General features: G+C 48.1%; 1 protein-coding gene across 6 annotated transcripts in view; it reads left to right on the top strand.

Moving 5' to 3' along the window:
• DPP8 (dipeptidyl peptidase 8) overlaps window positions 1-14,343 on the top strand; it is a 49,858-nt gene that overhangs the window by 9,694 nt on the left and 25,821 nt on the right. For all 6 annotated transcript variants that reach the window (XM_084817468.1, XM_084817467.1, XM_084817462.1 and 3 more), the window contains 7 exons: window positions 731-841; window positions 4,110-4,238; window positions 5,078-5,139; window positions 6,755-6,855; window positions 8,350-8,527; window positions 9,172-9,331; window positions 11,291-11,370. In XM_084817468.1, coding sequence (XP_084673594.1) covers window positions 731-841; window positions 4,110-4,238; window positions 5,078-5,139; window positions 6,755-6,855; window positions 8,350-8,527; window positions 9,172-9,331; window positions 11,291-11,370 — 821 coding nt within the window. The remainder of the gene's footprint in view (window positions 1-730; window positions 842-4,109; window positions 4,239-5,077; window positions 5,140-6,754; window positions 6,856-8,349; window positions 8,528-9,171; window positions 9,332-11,290; window positions 11,371-14,343) is intronic.

Below are 14,343 nucleotides of genomic sequence, written 5' to 3'. Positions count from 1 at the left end.
TCCTTCCGTTGACAAAGCAGGCCCCTTTGCTGCAGCTGACAAGTAAAGCTGGGTCCCCAAGATATACAAGGTGCTCCCCTCAGGACCAGCAAAAGTTCTCCAGGCTGGCAGTGCGCGATTCCCCCTTGGAGCAAGACCATATTGGTTCGCTTTGTGCTAATCTTCTATAGTTCCCTCCCTCCTTCTTGAAGGTACGCAAAGCATTGCAGACTGGGAAATCCGTCATGCTTTCCCTGAGAACAGGACCCCAACATTCCAGCATGGGAAGGGGAGTTCCTCAAACTCCTCCGTGAGAATCGAGGCATGACACCCTTATCTCTAGGAGGAGGAGGCAGCTTGGCATAGGCCTTGCAGCTGTCAGGTTGGTTGACATACGGAGCTGTACCGGCTTGATACCAGCTAGCTTATTTTGGGTAGCTAACGCCTGCTAAAATCCACTCACTGTGCTAAGCTACGCAAGTCTCTGCGCATTCAAACAGCATATAGGATACTGTCAGTTCAAACAGCGGACTCATCGCGAGTTATTCTGGTGTCAAACCCACTACAGAGTGCCATGTGTCTCCGTATGCAGAGTCTGGAGATGCACTGCGCAACATCCCCCCCCCCCCCAGTGCTCCTTGCCATTCTGGAGAGAACAGTGGGCGTTTTGCAAGTTATGATGAATGTTATGAGCATCTCCGAGTGTTTTCCTTCTTTCTGAAAAACAGTGTTTCTTGCATTGCCTGTGTAGAATTTGCCAATATTGAAGAGGATCCAAAGTCTGCCGGGGTTGCGACATTTGTGCTACAGGAGGAGTTCGATAGATACACTGGCTATTGGTGGTGTCCGGGTGCAGAGCCAAGTAAGTATGTCAGGCATGCAGGCCCAGGAAGCTCCTTCGGCTTCCCTGATGTTTGGGTCAGAATTGCTCCCTCTCCATCTGCCTGTGACAGGGAACTTGCTATGCAAAGCTGTGGTCCAAGTCTTTGGTCCTGGATGGCTGTCTGTGCGCTCCACCATCATCACACTGTATATTATTTTTTAAAGTGCCTAAAGATAGCAAGTTCTGTACAAAAATGACTTAAAATTGCAGCGCTCTTCCACAGGCTCACAGTCAAAACATTACCAACACACCAGTGAAAGGGTAGGGGGTGGGATTTGGGAGGGAAAGGAACCAAGCAAAATTAATTCTGATCAGAAATTTCAGCTTAAGAACCATCAAAAGAAAAAGAAAAAACAGGAAGAAAAGTGTTAAGGAACTTCTGAAAAATTCCATGGGCATAAAGCTTCTTTATCTCAGCCTTCCCCAACCTGGTGTCCTTGAGATGTTTTGGACTACAATTCCCAGCATTCCTGACTGTTAGCCATGCTGGCAGCTGGGGTAGCTGGGAGATGACGTCCCAAACACCTAGAGGGCACCAGGTTGCAGAAGGCTGCTTCATCTCCACACTGTTGCATGCTGAGGTTCCTGCCAGTCAGATGAACTGGATGTGGACTAGGATTCCAGGGACTGGCTCCAGTTAAGGTCTGCTGAATATGTCAGGCTTTACTCCAGAAGAACGACGTTCCCAAACTGGAAAGAGGCCCTGCCCAGGTGAGCCTCTCAGCATCTATGTAAGGACTGCGGAACGACGTTTGCAACTGATCTATCTGTTAGCAAGAAGAACTGATCTGATCGTTGGACGTTGATTAGCTCAGGTAGAAGGAACAGGACCCATTCTGTAAATAGAGCAGGTGTGGCAATTCATGACTAGAGAACAACTTGCTAGCGGGTCTGTCAGGGCTCCCCTTATGACGTGAACCCCCTGAGCAACCCCTTATGGATCTCTTGCCTCCGTAAGAGTTCCACCTTCTTTTAAACTTCCCCTTCCCAATAACGTGGGTTTTAGGCTGTAGATGTGGGGTGATTGACACACCAGACACAGGGTGTTAACCACAACAGTTTACTTGTAAATTAAAGCAAGCAAATCACAACTAAAGATGTTTACACAATAGAGCTGAGTGATACAAAAGGCATTAAGAGAACATAAAAGTTGCAAAATGTAAATTCCTTTACCCAGGCTGCATTTAGACTTCTCCAGGCTGCTTCTTCCTGTGCTACCTGCTCTGGTCTCATGACTCTGCTCTTACTGGCTCTCACTCTCTTTATATACCCTCCTCCTTCAAAACCAAAAGTAGTGTTTCAAACCTGAAGAAATGACACTTAACTGGAGAAATGAAACTGAAACCTAACCAGGGAAATGAAACTACTCCTCTCAGGGATACCCCTCCCAACAAAAACTACAGGCCTCTAGGCCTGACCTTTTCCTTTCCTTGTCTCTTTAGACCTCAAACCTTCACAAGGTCGAGGTCCTAGGCTCCTCAAAAGTAACCTCTTCAGAGGTATTTAAAAAGTCTTACCTCTTTAGCCTGTTCTGATATCATTCACTCTACAAGCTTTACTCCATAGCTCAGTGACAGAGCATGTGCTTTGCCTGTAGAAGGTCACTGGCATCTCCAATTAAAGAGATCTCCAACTGCAGGCTGGAAAAGACCTCTGCCTCAGACCACAGAGAGTAGACAGTATTGGGCTAAAACAGATAAGGCAGCTTCTTATGTTAATACAACTATAGGATCCTGGGAGTTTTCCATAGATTCTCCCATTTAGCATTGAGTTCTGGGTTGCTACATCTTTATGGTTGGTCTCCACATCCAAGTCTCAGCTGTTTATGTTTTTTCCATTTATGTTCTTCGGTATGTTTATATTCTAGTTTTCTGCATGATTTATGCCATACAGCTAGCAACCTGGTGAAAACAGCCAGCCATAAAACATGAAGGGCTGCAGCTCAGTGGCAGAGCTGCTGCTTTGCATGCAGACAGGCCTGATTCAGTTCCTGGCATCTCTAGCTAGGGCTGGGAAGCGCGCCTGCCTGCCTGAAACCTGGAAAGCCACTGCCAGTCAGTAGAGACAACACTGAGTCAGATGAAGCAATGTTCTGACTTTGCATAAGGCAGCTCCCCGGGCCCCCACCTCCATCATCTTCCCACTTTGAGAAGCATGACAAAGATAGAGTCTTACCCCATTTAGAAATAAGTCTGCTCTATACGAAAGCCGTTTAGCATTGCTGAGGCATCACTTTGGATCACAGCTCAGTGGTAAAGCGCCTGTTTTGCAGGCAGAAGGTCCCAGGTTCGATCCCCAGCATCTCCAGGTAGGGCTAGGAAAACTCCTGCCTGAAACCCTGGAGAGCCACAGCTGCCCGTCAGTGTCAACAGCACTGGCCTCGATAGACCCAGGGCCTGACTCAGTGTCAGGCAGCTTCCTATGTTCAGCTTTCTAAAAGCACATTAAAATTGTAACACAGATAGCAGCATTGATTTATCATAAACATTTTAGATGTTTAAAACATTAATTTTGTTTAAAATAATTGTTTTAAGATACTTAGGTTTAAATTTACAGAACTGTATTCTAGCATTCTTGTACTTTTCCTTGCAGACAAAACAACAAAATAGTGGTTCAGCAGACAAAATAGAGGCCTAACTCGGGTCAAATGGAGAAATGGCTAATTGTGTCAAGGGGGTCTTTTGTGTTCTTCTCAAAATCAGATCGGACAAGTGCAGACTTCTGAAGTTGGGGTGTTTGAGGATGATATTTCAGATCCAGAGTTTTGAACCTCTTTCATCCTGAAGGTTTCGGAGGGCTCTCAGGGGCCACATTCCAGTGGTGGGCAGGGCCAAAGGCAAAGGGGGTGGGGCCAGAGACAAAAGGGGGTGGGGCCAGAGACAAAAAGGGGCAGGGCCCCAAATACCAGCATATTGTAGCTTAAAAGGTTTTCCTGCCAATAACTAGGAAAAGCCTTAGGAGAAGCATTTCAACCTTTTACAATGGGGGGAAAACTGCAAAAAAGCCAGGAAACCGCCAAACGATTGGTGGGGGGAAGGGGGTGGGGCCTTCTAGGGAACTCAAGAGGGCTGAATTAGGACACCCAGGAGGGCCAGATCTGGCCCCCAGGCCTAAAGTTCTGCACCCATGTTTCAGATAGGAGCTAAGGTTAAGCAGCCTGGGGAAGGGAGATCCATGCAGGCATTCAATGGAATGGGTTACTCTTTGAAGCTCTGATTAAGTGCCATGTCTCCATCCTTCCTGGTAGCTATCGGTGGAGGCAAAGTTCTTAGACTTCTGTATGAAGAGAATGATGAGTCGGAGGTGGAGATCATTCATGTCACATCCCCCATGCTGGAGACGAGGAGGACAGATTCCTTTCGGTACCCCAAAACAGGTGAGAGATCATGCGAAAGGCATTCAGGCCAAGTTCAGGTGAGGCCATCAACTAGGGATGTACGAAAGTCACTTACCTTTCACGGATTATGTTGATGGGGGGGGGCGCTCTGTCCCTCCCCCCAGAATCCTGGCCGGGGGGGAGGCACTCTGCGCCTCCCCCCGGAATTCTGGCCGGCCGGCTGTTCTCCGCAGGGATTCTACGGAGCTGCCGGCCGGCTCCGCCAGCAGCCGGACATCTGGCCGCAGGCTAGCAGGGACGCAAATGGCGGCGGCTGTAGCCGCTGCCGTTTGCGTCCCTGCAGTCAGCCGTGATAGGTTACGTAAATCTTTACGTAGCCTATCACATGGGACTTAAAAACAACAACAACACGTGTACGCAAATGGCGGCGGCCATGGCCGCCGCCATTTGCGTACGCGCGGTGTTTTGTTTTGTTTTAAACCTAGCTGTGATAGGCTACGTAAATCTTTACGTAGCCTATCACGTCTTTTTTTTTTTTTTAACTGGAAATGGCGGCAGCCAGTTAGAAGACTGGCCGCTGCTGCAGCCGCCACCGCCGCCACCAGGAAGATCTGCCCCAGGTAAGTCTCGTCCGGGGGGGGGCGGGGGGCAGGGGGCAGATCGTTCCGCCACCGATTTCGGGGGGCCAAATGCGCTGGCATTCGGCCTCCCCGAGATCTGTGGCGGAATTCTCCGACATCCCTAGATGCAGCTGGCATCTCTTTCACTGTTCTCTGTGATTCAGCCTTAGAAATGCCAGGCTATCTGGCTGGGAGCAAAGCTGAACTTTGCATTGCATAAACTCTCTGTGATTCTTGGTTGCCGTCTTCCTTTTTTAGGCACTGCGAACCCCAAAGTAACTTTCAAGTTGTCTGAAATAGTGATTGGTGCTGATGGCAGAGTAAGTCTAACGTTGTTTTCTTTCTCAAGTCAGTTTGGAGTTGGCAGCTGTTCTCATCTGAAGCCATTTCGGTTACCCCATTGAAAGCAAATGAATGAGAAATGTGAGGCATCCCACACAGCAGACCTGTAGACCTCCCAGTCTGGCCTTCCATGGGTTCCCAGAAGGCCACGCCCCCAGCCCCCTTTCCTCTGATGACTGATCGTTCGGTGATTTCCTACCTTCTGTGGAATTTCCCCCCCATTCGAAAAGGTTGAAATGCCCCTCCTAAGGCTTCGTTACCGGCAGGAAGAGCTTTAAGTGACAACATGCTGGTGCTTTTCGTACTTCGGCCCTGCTCCTTTGGCCTTCAGCCCTGTCAGTGTGGCCCCCAGGAACTTCTCCGGAATGGAATCCAGCCCTCACGCTGAAAGAGTTTCCTCACCCCTTCCATAAAGGCTTGAAATGTTGTAGTAGAAAGAGGCCTGTAAGCACGAGAGAGAATTTCATTTGGTCTGCATTTTTAAACGAACTAGCCAAATTTCAGGATTGGGCCCAGGCTCCCTGATTTGGTTTCTGACTTGGATGTGGAGGCAGCACTAGAAGAAGCCCAGCCGGGCCAGGGAGTGCGGGAGGAAATTCCCCAGGGCTCCCCAGAAGTCAGTGAAGAACCTTCCCAGGGGCTTATTGAGCAGGAGGGCCAGGCTCAGAGACCGTCGTCCCCCCTCCCCGTGGGAGCCTGGTCTCTGCCAGAGGGGGAGGAATGACTGGCATTGACAAATGCCAGGGCTCGCCACCCAGTTAAGCAGACGGAGCTGAGAGGAGGTGTTCTGCCGAAGGGGTGGCCCGTCAGAAGTTGAGTCGAGAGGACCCTCCCTGAAGGGAGGAGCCCAGAAACAGCTTGTGGAGCACAGTGAAGCATCCTTCAGTAGGTGAAAGGCAACTGCCCTGTTCCAGTAGTTCTCTTAACAAGAGCTCTGTTTTATTAATTGGGCCCAGGGGGCAGCTCCCAGCCTTTGTAGTCACTTTAGGTGTGAAGAGGTGCCATTAGAGCTTGTAATAAAGAGCTTGTGGATGGATAAGCCAGTCTCCGTTGCTGCACTACCCCGCAGGAGGGCTTGGAATCCTTGGCACTCATTCACACTTCTTGGGCTTATATGCTGATCGGGACACAGTTATCTTTCAGACTGTGCACTTCTCCGAATTTTGTGACGCAGTTCACAAATGCCTGTATTTGGGAAAGTTCCATACAACATGCGTAGGTTAGGGGAAATGGCATACAAAAATAAATATGATTTTTCATCCAGTTTTTTAAAAAGTAGCAAACTGATGCAGAAATTGGGTGGAATGGACTTATGACTGAATACCTGTGAAACTGACGAGACTGGATGTAGATTGCTTTCTCTGCACATTGTGTTCTGTGTGGCACTTGTGACTGTTTCCCCAAACGCAAGGAGATTGTGGCGGCATGCATCAGTGTCAGGATTTTTTTCCCCAAGATGGAATTCCAGCCCCCCATCCCACCCCCAGTTGAGGGGTGCTTAGTAAATTGAGAGTATAGCTACTGGCATATTTTTGAAAGGCATCCATAGCTTTGGGAAAGGTTTTCTGATCTGTTTTTTTTCTCCCCTGGCAGATTTCAGATGTTGTCGATAAAGAACTCGTCCAACCCTTTGAAATCCTCTTTGAAGGTGTGGAGTACATCGCTAGAGCAGGATGGACTCGGGAGGGGAAATAGTGCGTGTTTTACTCTGACTCTGTTTCTCCAGCAGTCCTGGGCTTGAGCTGGACCATTCTGAGTACACATCAGTGTTTTATCAGCAATTCAAATCCAGGAGATGAACTTTTAAAGTCGCTCCTTGCATTTGAGGGCTTTGAACAGCAATTTTTTCTCCCATCAGTGGAGGGGGCGGAATCCTGAGTGGGTAACACTTTTTCCACTTTTTTCACTGGCTAGGCCAGTCCACTGAGTAAGAGCTTTACCCCTTCCTGTGGTCAGAGGTGCCCCTAGATGCTGTTCTGCCCACTCCACAATGGCAACAGCATTTCGGAGTTCCTGTTCTTTTCCCTTTTTTTAATTTTATGTTTCCATTCTGATCTGATCTGGATTTTTTTTCATACTGCCTCCCTTTCTTGGTTAAGGTGGGAAGAAAACTTTGAAGTAACCCATAACTGATTCCGAATGTAATAATATCCTTAAAATGTCTTTTTTTTCTTTATAAATGGATAATGCTACCTTTCCATATAAAATGCTCAAGACACTGAACTACAAAACAGAAAAGTAAAAAGGGGATAGCTAAAAGATAGAGGGCAGTATCCAGTCACTGTGCTAACATTGTGCTAGCATAAGGGACCTTGAGCACAATGCCAATCAATAGCATTAGCTTGCGTGATGGGATTCCCTGTAAAACCTGTCACCCGAGCTAACGCATTTGGCATGGTGCTAGAGATCCCTTGCGCTAGCCCAGCGTAATTTGCATTAGCACAATTAAATTGTTAGATACTGACCATAATCAACTACTAGAACCATATAACCAGTAGGAAAGAGAGAGGTGAAAAAACAGCGGTGAAGCGACATATAGCCACATCCCATTGAGCAGAATGAAATCCAGCCAAATCCCTTTATTCTTTCTTAACAAGGGCACCTAAATTATGGTGCCTGACAGCCCCTTGGGACATGGTTTCCAGCCAGGAAGGCCCTGCTCTGACTCTCCACCTGACAGGCTCCCAGAGGATGAGGCACTGCAGCAACAATTAATTTGAAGATCTTAACAGATGGGGATGTTGGTTCATCTTACAGAGGAATTTACAAGCTTCTGTAAAGTATGTCTTCCGTGTATGGCTAATTTTTGGTAAACATCTGTTTTATTAGCTGGAGAGCCTCTCTTTTCTATACATGATTTCCCCCCTTTTTAAATTATAAATGTACGAACAAACAAAACATCACAGATATTACAAAACAATCACAAATACATAATAAAATATATAGTTTGGATGCTTAAAAAAAAAACCCAAATGTAATGAAATTTGCTGTCCTCAGCTGCACCAAATGGCCTTGCATACTTCTCCCTCCCACAAACACCCAATTCTGTGCACTTACTTGGAAGTAAGCCCCATTGATATCAGTGGGTCTTTCTTTCAGTTTTTTACCTGCGTATGGTCGGAGTGTTAGTGATCTGTCTGCATTGCTTGGTAGTAACTGTTGCTGTTTTCTGATTCTCCTGTCCTTAGCGCTTGGGCCATCTTGCTCGATCGTGCCCAAACACGGCTGCAGATTGTGTTACTTCCCCCTGCCTTATTTATACCTGTGGAAGACGATGCCATGGAGAGGCAGAAACTAATAGATGCTGTGCCTGATTCTGTTACACCACTGATCGTTTATGAAGAAACAACAGACGTCTGGATAAACGTAAGAATTTGCCATCTCGGGCTAAGGCCCAGCTATTGCTTGATAGCAGCCCCTAGCCATTGGCTGAGTTGCTGTGGTAGAATATTTACAAAGTGTTCTAATTCAGGGGTGCACAACCGCTTTCAGCCTGAGAGCCAAATTCCATTTCAGAGAAGCTCTCAGGTGCCACATTCCAAAGGGGTGTGACCAAAGGCAAGTGGATGCCAAAATACCAAAAAAAGAGCAGCGTAATTTAGCTTAAAGCTCTTACTGCCAGTAGCTAAGACTTAGGAGAGGCATTTCAAGTTATTAAAATGGGGGAAAGCTCACAAAAGCTGGGAAACCACCAAATGATCAGTCGGGGGCGGGGGGAAGGGGGTGTGGCCAGGGAAAGGGGCGTGGCCATCTGGGGAACCCAGGAGGGCTGCATGTGGCCCCTGTGCCTGAGAGGTTCTGCACCTCTGTTCTAAGTGCTTGGAGGGAGAATGTTAGCTACAGAATGTTGGCAAATGTTCAAAGTTTCTCCATGAAAATCAGCAGTCTGTTTGCCTACCAGAAGAACTCTACGTGGGCTCTAGGGCCTGTGCGGACTGGATTTCACATACCAGTTTGAACAAACCTGCCTGCCATCTGCTTTCACTTTCAACCGTCCTTTGTTTCCTCAGATCCATGATATCTTCCACGTTTTCCCGCAAACATGCGAGGGTGCGATAGAGTTCATCTTTGCCTCTGAGTGCAAAACAGGATTCCGGCATCTATACAGAATCACAACTGTTTTAAAGGAGAGCAGATACAAGCGATCGTATGGAGGACTTCCTGCTCCAAGTAACCAGCTTCAGCCATTTGGCTTCTGTCTTCCGATGGAATAGAATAAGCACCCTTAGTTGGTTGAGGGAGTTCCATTCCTTGGAGGGCCCCCCCCCCCTTTAAAAGTCAGCCTGGCATTTTAGTCGGAGCAGTGACCCATCGGGGCTCTGAAGTATTCTACGCTTCCACCAGGCAGCTTGCACTGCACTTTATTCTTTATTTTTTTAAGTAAGCTGCCAGTTCTTATGGCAGTGAAGATCAAGTTGATGCTCTGTAGGAAATGTGTGAAGAACGTCTAGTAGCCAAAGAGTGCACTTTAGCTTGTTGTCTTTTCTGGCCCTATAGCAGGCAGAATACAGTAGGCAAAGTAAGCAATTGTTTGCAAATTTTGTTTCATTTAGATCATTAACTCAGGTTGGAGAATTTGACCAGGTAGAATGAAAAAGACTCACCTGCTTAGCCTCCCTGCCTTGGTTGCTTTTTAGCAGATAAGGCAGTATATAAATGCTAATAATAGATAGATAGATAGATAGATAGATAGATAGATAGATAGATAGATAGATAGATACTAGTCTTAGCCAAGAAGGGAATGGAACCTGGGTTTCCCACCACTAAAACCAGCTCACTAGACCAGGCTTCCCCAAGCTGATGCCCTCCAGATGTTTTGGACCAAAGTTCCCAGCATTCCTGACCATCGGCCATGCTGGCTGGATTGGAGTTGGAAGTCCAAGACATCTGGAGGGCACTAGGTTGGGGAAGGCTGCTGTAGACACTGCCTTTCTCAAATGGTGTCAGGGTTGGATCGGAGCCCATAGAGCCCCAAAGCAGTTCTGATTCTGAGGAAGAGATAGGAACTGTGGGAGAGGAACCCGCGCACTGTTCAGAGGCGCTGCCGGAGGGAGAGCCCCTTCCTGCTCACATTCCTGAGAGTGGTAGCGACCCTGGCAGGCAGGGGGAGGGACAACTGGAGCTTCGGGGCACTAGGCACCGGTGCAGGGACAAGCGGGAGATGGAGGGCACCGAGAGAAGGCACTCAGCCCGCTTGGTGCGACGTCAACAGCTGCGCCCCGATGCCCCATGGGAAAGGGGTGGCCTTTCGCCTCCTAGCCCTTAAGTTCAGAGGCTTCCCGCCTTTACCTCCAAACGGAGACCAACTGATTCACTAAGGCTAGATACCCCTGGTAGGCAGCTCTCTTAAGTTTCCCTCATTAGGCTCAGGCAATTAGCATCTGTAAGCGTTGTTAGGTTGAATGGAAAAAAAAGCCTTGGAAAAGAGCCCTATTGTCTGCGTGTTGATTCTGGCTACTTGAGGATTTCGGAAGGCAGCAAGGGCGCTCCTGACAAATGGACTGTCAGATGGAGAATCCTGTAGCTTCAATGGGGTTGTACACTTCGCTAGTGCAGAACTGAACCCTATACATAAACATGGGGGGGGGGAGGACTGCAGTGCATGCTTCAAGTAAGCAGTATCTGGCTGTGCCTTCTTAAATGCCCCTTTCATTAATGTGGCTCCCATGAAGCTGATTGGTGGGAGATTCAGGACAGAGAAGGGGAGGAGCTTCTTCACACAGCGCATAGTCAAAACTGTGGAATTCGCTACCACAAGCCATAGTGATGGCCACCAATTTGGATGGCTGTAAAAGGGGGCTGGACAAATTCCTGCAGGAGAAGGCTGTCAGTGACTGCAAGTCCTGATGGCCATATGCTACCTCCATTATCAAAGGCAGTGAGCCTATGTACACCAGTTGCTGGGGAACATGGGTGGGAGCGTGCTGTTGCACTTGTGTCCTGCTTGTGGGTTTCCCACCGACAGCTGATCAGCCACTGTGTGAACAGGATGATGGACTAGATGGACCCTTGGTCTGATCCAGCAGGACTCTTCTTCTGTTCTTAATTGTGTAGGAAATGGTGTTACACAGGAAGGGTGAGTGCAAATCTCACGTGGATGTATCTGTAACTTTGATCTTGTTTTTGTAGGTGATTTCCTGTGTCCTGTCAAAGAGGAACTGCCAATCACTGGTGGGGAATGGGAAGTTCTTGGCCGACACGGTTCCAATGTAAGCCCCTTTGTTTTCCATTTCTCTGATGAATGCATTCCTGAATTTGAATATATGCTTGATCTCCCCCCTCCCAACCCCCCCCCCCCCGGCTTAAACATAAGGCCTGTCCAATCATAGGGCAGGGTGAAGCTGTTCCATGTGTTACAGGATCATTCCACATGTGGAAAGTAAAAACAGATCATGGAAAGCAGGGCTGTGCATCAAAACTCACATGGGTTTCTTTCTGCTCTATGCTGTTGTGTGCCTTGGCAGAGCTGATCTGTAGGTCAGTTGGCACATAGAAAATAGCTGGACGTGCAGAAATGGGCACAGGGCCACGCAGACCACCAGCCTCTCTCTCCAGGCTTGGCCAAACCAATCCATCCTCTCACATCTTAATTCAAAGTTTCCTATTCCAAGTGGGCTCAAAGCCTCCAGCCTGCTCTCCTGGAGTAGGCAAAAGAGAGCCAGTTACAGGCAGGTAGTCACGTTCAGGTGCTGCAGGATGGGGGTGCAGGGTGCTCCTGAAAGTCAGCCAAGACTTTATAGCCCCAAGAAGGTCCTGATGCCCACCAGTGCCACCCCTCCAGTGAAGTCATTAGGAACCTTTTTTTTAAATTACTGACATTTGTATGCCGCCCCATGACATAAAGTTCACTGGGTAATGTACAATAAATATAAAAACAATGTAAATAGGAAAATACTTCTATTTGTTTATTTAGTATTAACATGTATATATTGCCTTGCTAAAAAGCCATCAAGGCGGTGTGCAACAGTTTAAAACAATAAAACCTTAACAATAAAGAACAAGAACTTTGAAAATGGTAAAACATTAGAACAACTACATAATTAGCTGGTTTGCATCTGGTTAGAGTGTGGGTTGAAACTCTGGGTTGTTCTTCCCGCAACCAGGAGAAAGCGCTCCTCACCGCTTTCCTGACTGCTTTCAATGGGGTAACCGAAATGGCTTCAGATGAGAACAGCTGCCAACTCCAAACTGACTTGAGAAAGAAAACAACGTTAGACTTACTCTGCCATCAGCACCAATCACTATTTCAGACAACTTGAAAGTTACTTTGGGGTTCGCAGTGCCTAAAAAAGGAAGACGGCAACCAAGAATCACAGAGAGTTTATGCAATGCAAAGTTCAGCTTTGCTCCCAGCCAGATAGCCTGGCATTTCTAAGGCTGAATCACAGAGAACAGTGAAAGAGATGCCAGCTGCATCTAGGGATGTTGGAGAATTCCGCCACAGATCTCGGGGAGGCCGAATGCCAGCGCATTTGGCCCCCCGAAATCGGTGGCGGAACGATCTGCCCCCCGCCCCCCCCAGGACGAGACTTACCTGGGGCAGACCTTCCTGGTGGCGGCGGCGGCTGCAGCGGCTGCAGCAGCCGGTCTTCTGACTGGCTGCCGCCATTTCCAGTTTAAAAAAAAAAAAGACGCGATAGGCTACGTAAAGATTTACGTAGCCTATCACGGCTAGGTTTAAAAAAAAAAAAACACACAGCGCGTACGCAGGAGTGACCTGCGACCCAGGAGAAAGTGACCCAGGAGAAAGCGCTTTCGCGTATGCCTGACAAATGATCCCCTGTGGGCACTGGTGCCCTTAAGAAGGCCTCTCGTGCAGATCTTAATAACCAGGCAGGTTTATATGAGACAGACGGTCCCTTAGATAGCCGGGTCCTAAGCTGTTTTAGGGCCGCGGTGGCTTAGTGGTTAAGACGCTGAACTGCAGACTGGAAGGTCGGCAGGTCAGCAGTTCGAGACCCGAGTGCTGCGTGACGGAGTGAGCTCCCATCTTCAGTCCCAGCTCCTGCCAACCTAGCAGTTCGAAAGCAAGAAATTGCAAGTAGATAAATAGGTACCGCCTCAGCAGGAAAGGTAACAGCGTTCCGTGAACCTCGGTGTTCAGTCATGCTGGCCACATGACCACGGAAGCGTCTTCGGACAGTGCTGGCTCTTCGGCCTAGAAACGGGGATGAGCACCGCACCCTAGAGTCGGACACGACTGGTGGGGACACCTTTTACCTTTTTAAGCTGTTTAGGGTTTAAACAGTTAAATAAAGATTAAATAAGACAAAACCATAAGATCAGAAACAACATAAATACAACAACAGAAAACAAAATGGGCAGCAACCTCAGTGTTTATACGCAGATTTAAAACAGACAGGCTCAGGCATCATACATTTTATTGAAGAGGTCAGTGAACAAAAAGGGGCCAGGCTCCGTTTGGGGTCTGTGTCCTTTGTCTTTTGCCAACTCCAGCGGGGACTTTGAGGAATGGCAGTCAGCCTTGGCTGATTGGTGGGTTTCTTCAGACTGCTGCCTTTAACAGGGCTCATCTGCTGTCCCAGGCTCTGAGCCTGGTAACTCCTACTCAGAGAGGTTTACAGGGAGTTTTCCCTCAGGCTGCTTGTCTGATGGATTTGGGGTTGGAGAGACCAGGGGACATGGTCAGAGGGCCTTGGCTATGAAATCACAACTAGGGGTGACTGTAGATTACCTTTCTGCAATCTGGTGCCCTCCAGATGTGCTGGACTGCAGCACTCAAGCTGAATGGGGATGATGTCCGTCATAGTCCACCTCTGGAGGGCACTCGCTTGGGCAAGGCTGGCAGGGACGCACATCTTACTGCAAATCTGAATGCGCATCAGCATTCACGTTCCGTGCGCAGATGCCATGAATATCCCAGGCCTGATCTTCACGTACAGCAGAACAAGGTGGTAAAATAGAGTGAATTACTTTAGACTTCCAGGTTGGGGATCACATTTCTGAATGCTCCGTGCAAGTTGAGAAGGTAGGAGAGAAGGTAAAAGAACTTGTATCGAACCCTTGTTCCTGATGTGCTAGTTCTCAGCTTGCAAGACGTTTGCTTTATGTGGGGAAGCAGTCAAAAGTGGTATGCTCTGCATGAACGTGGTATAGTCTGTTCTGTCCCCTCATTCCACTGCATGGTAGACTCATCTTCCAGATGGACTGAAAAGAACTGT

Source organism: Heloderma suspectum, chromosome 11 (genome assembly GCF_057233095.1).
Source record: "Heloderma suspectum isolate Gila_16-S chromosome 11, 16-S_ref, whole genome shotgun sequence".
In the NCBI taxonomy this organism is placed as follows: domain Eukaryota; kingdom Metazoa; phylum Chordata; class Lepidosauria; order Squamata; family Helodermatidae; genus Heloderma; species Heloderma suspectum.
This window is presented reverse-complemented; position numbering and strand designations above follow the sequence as displayed.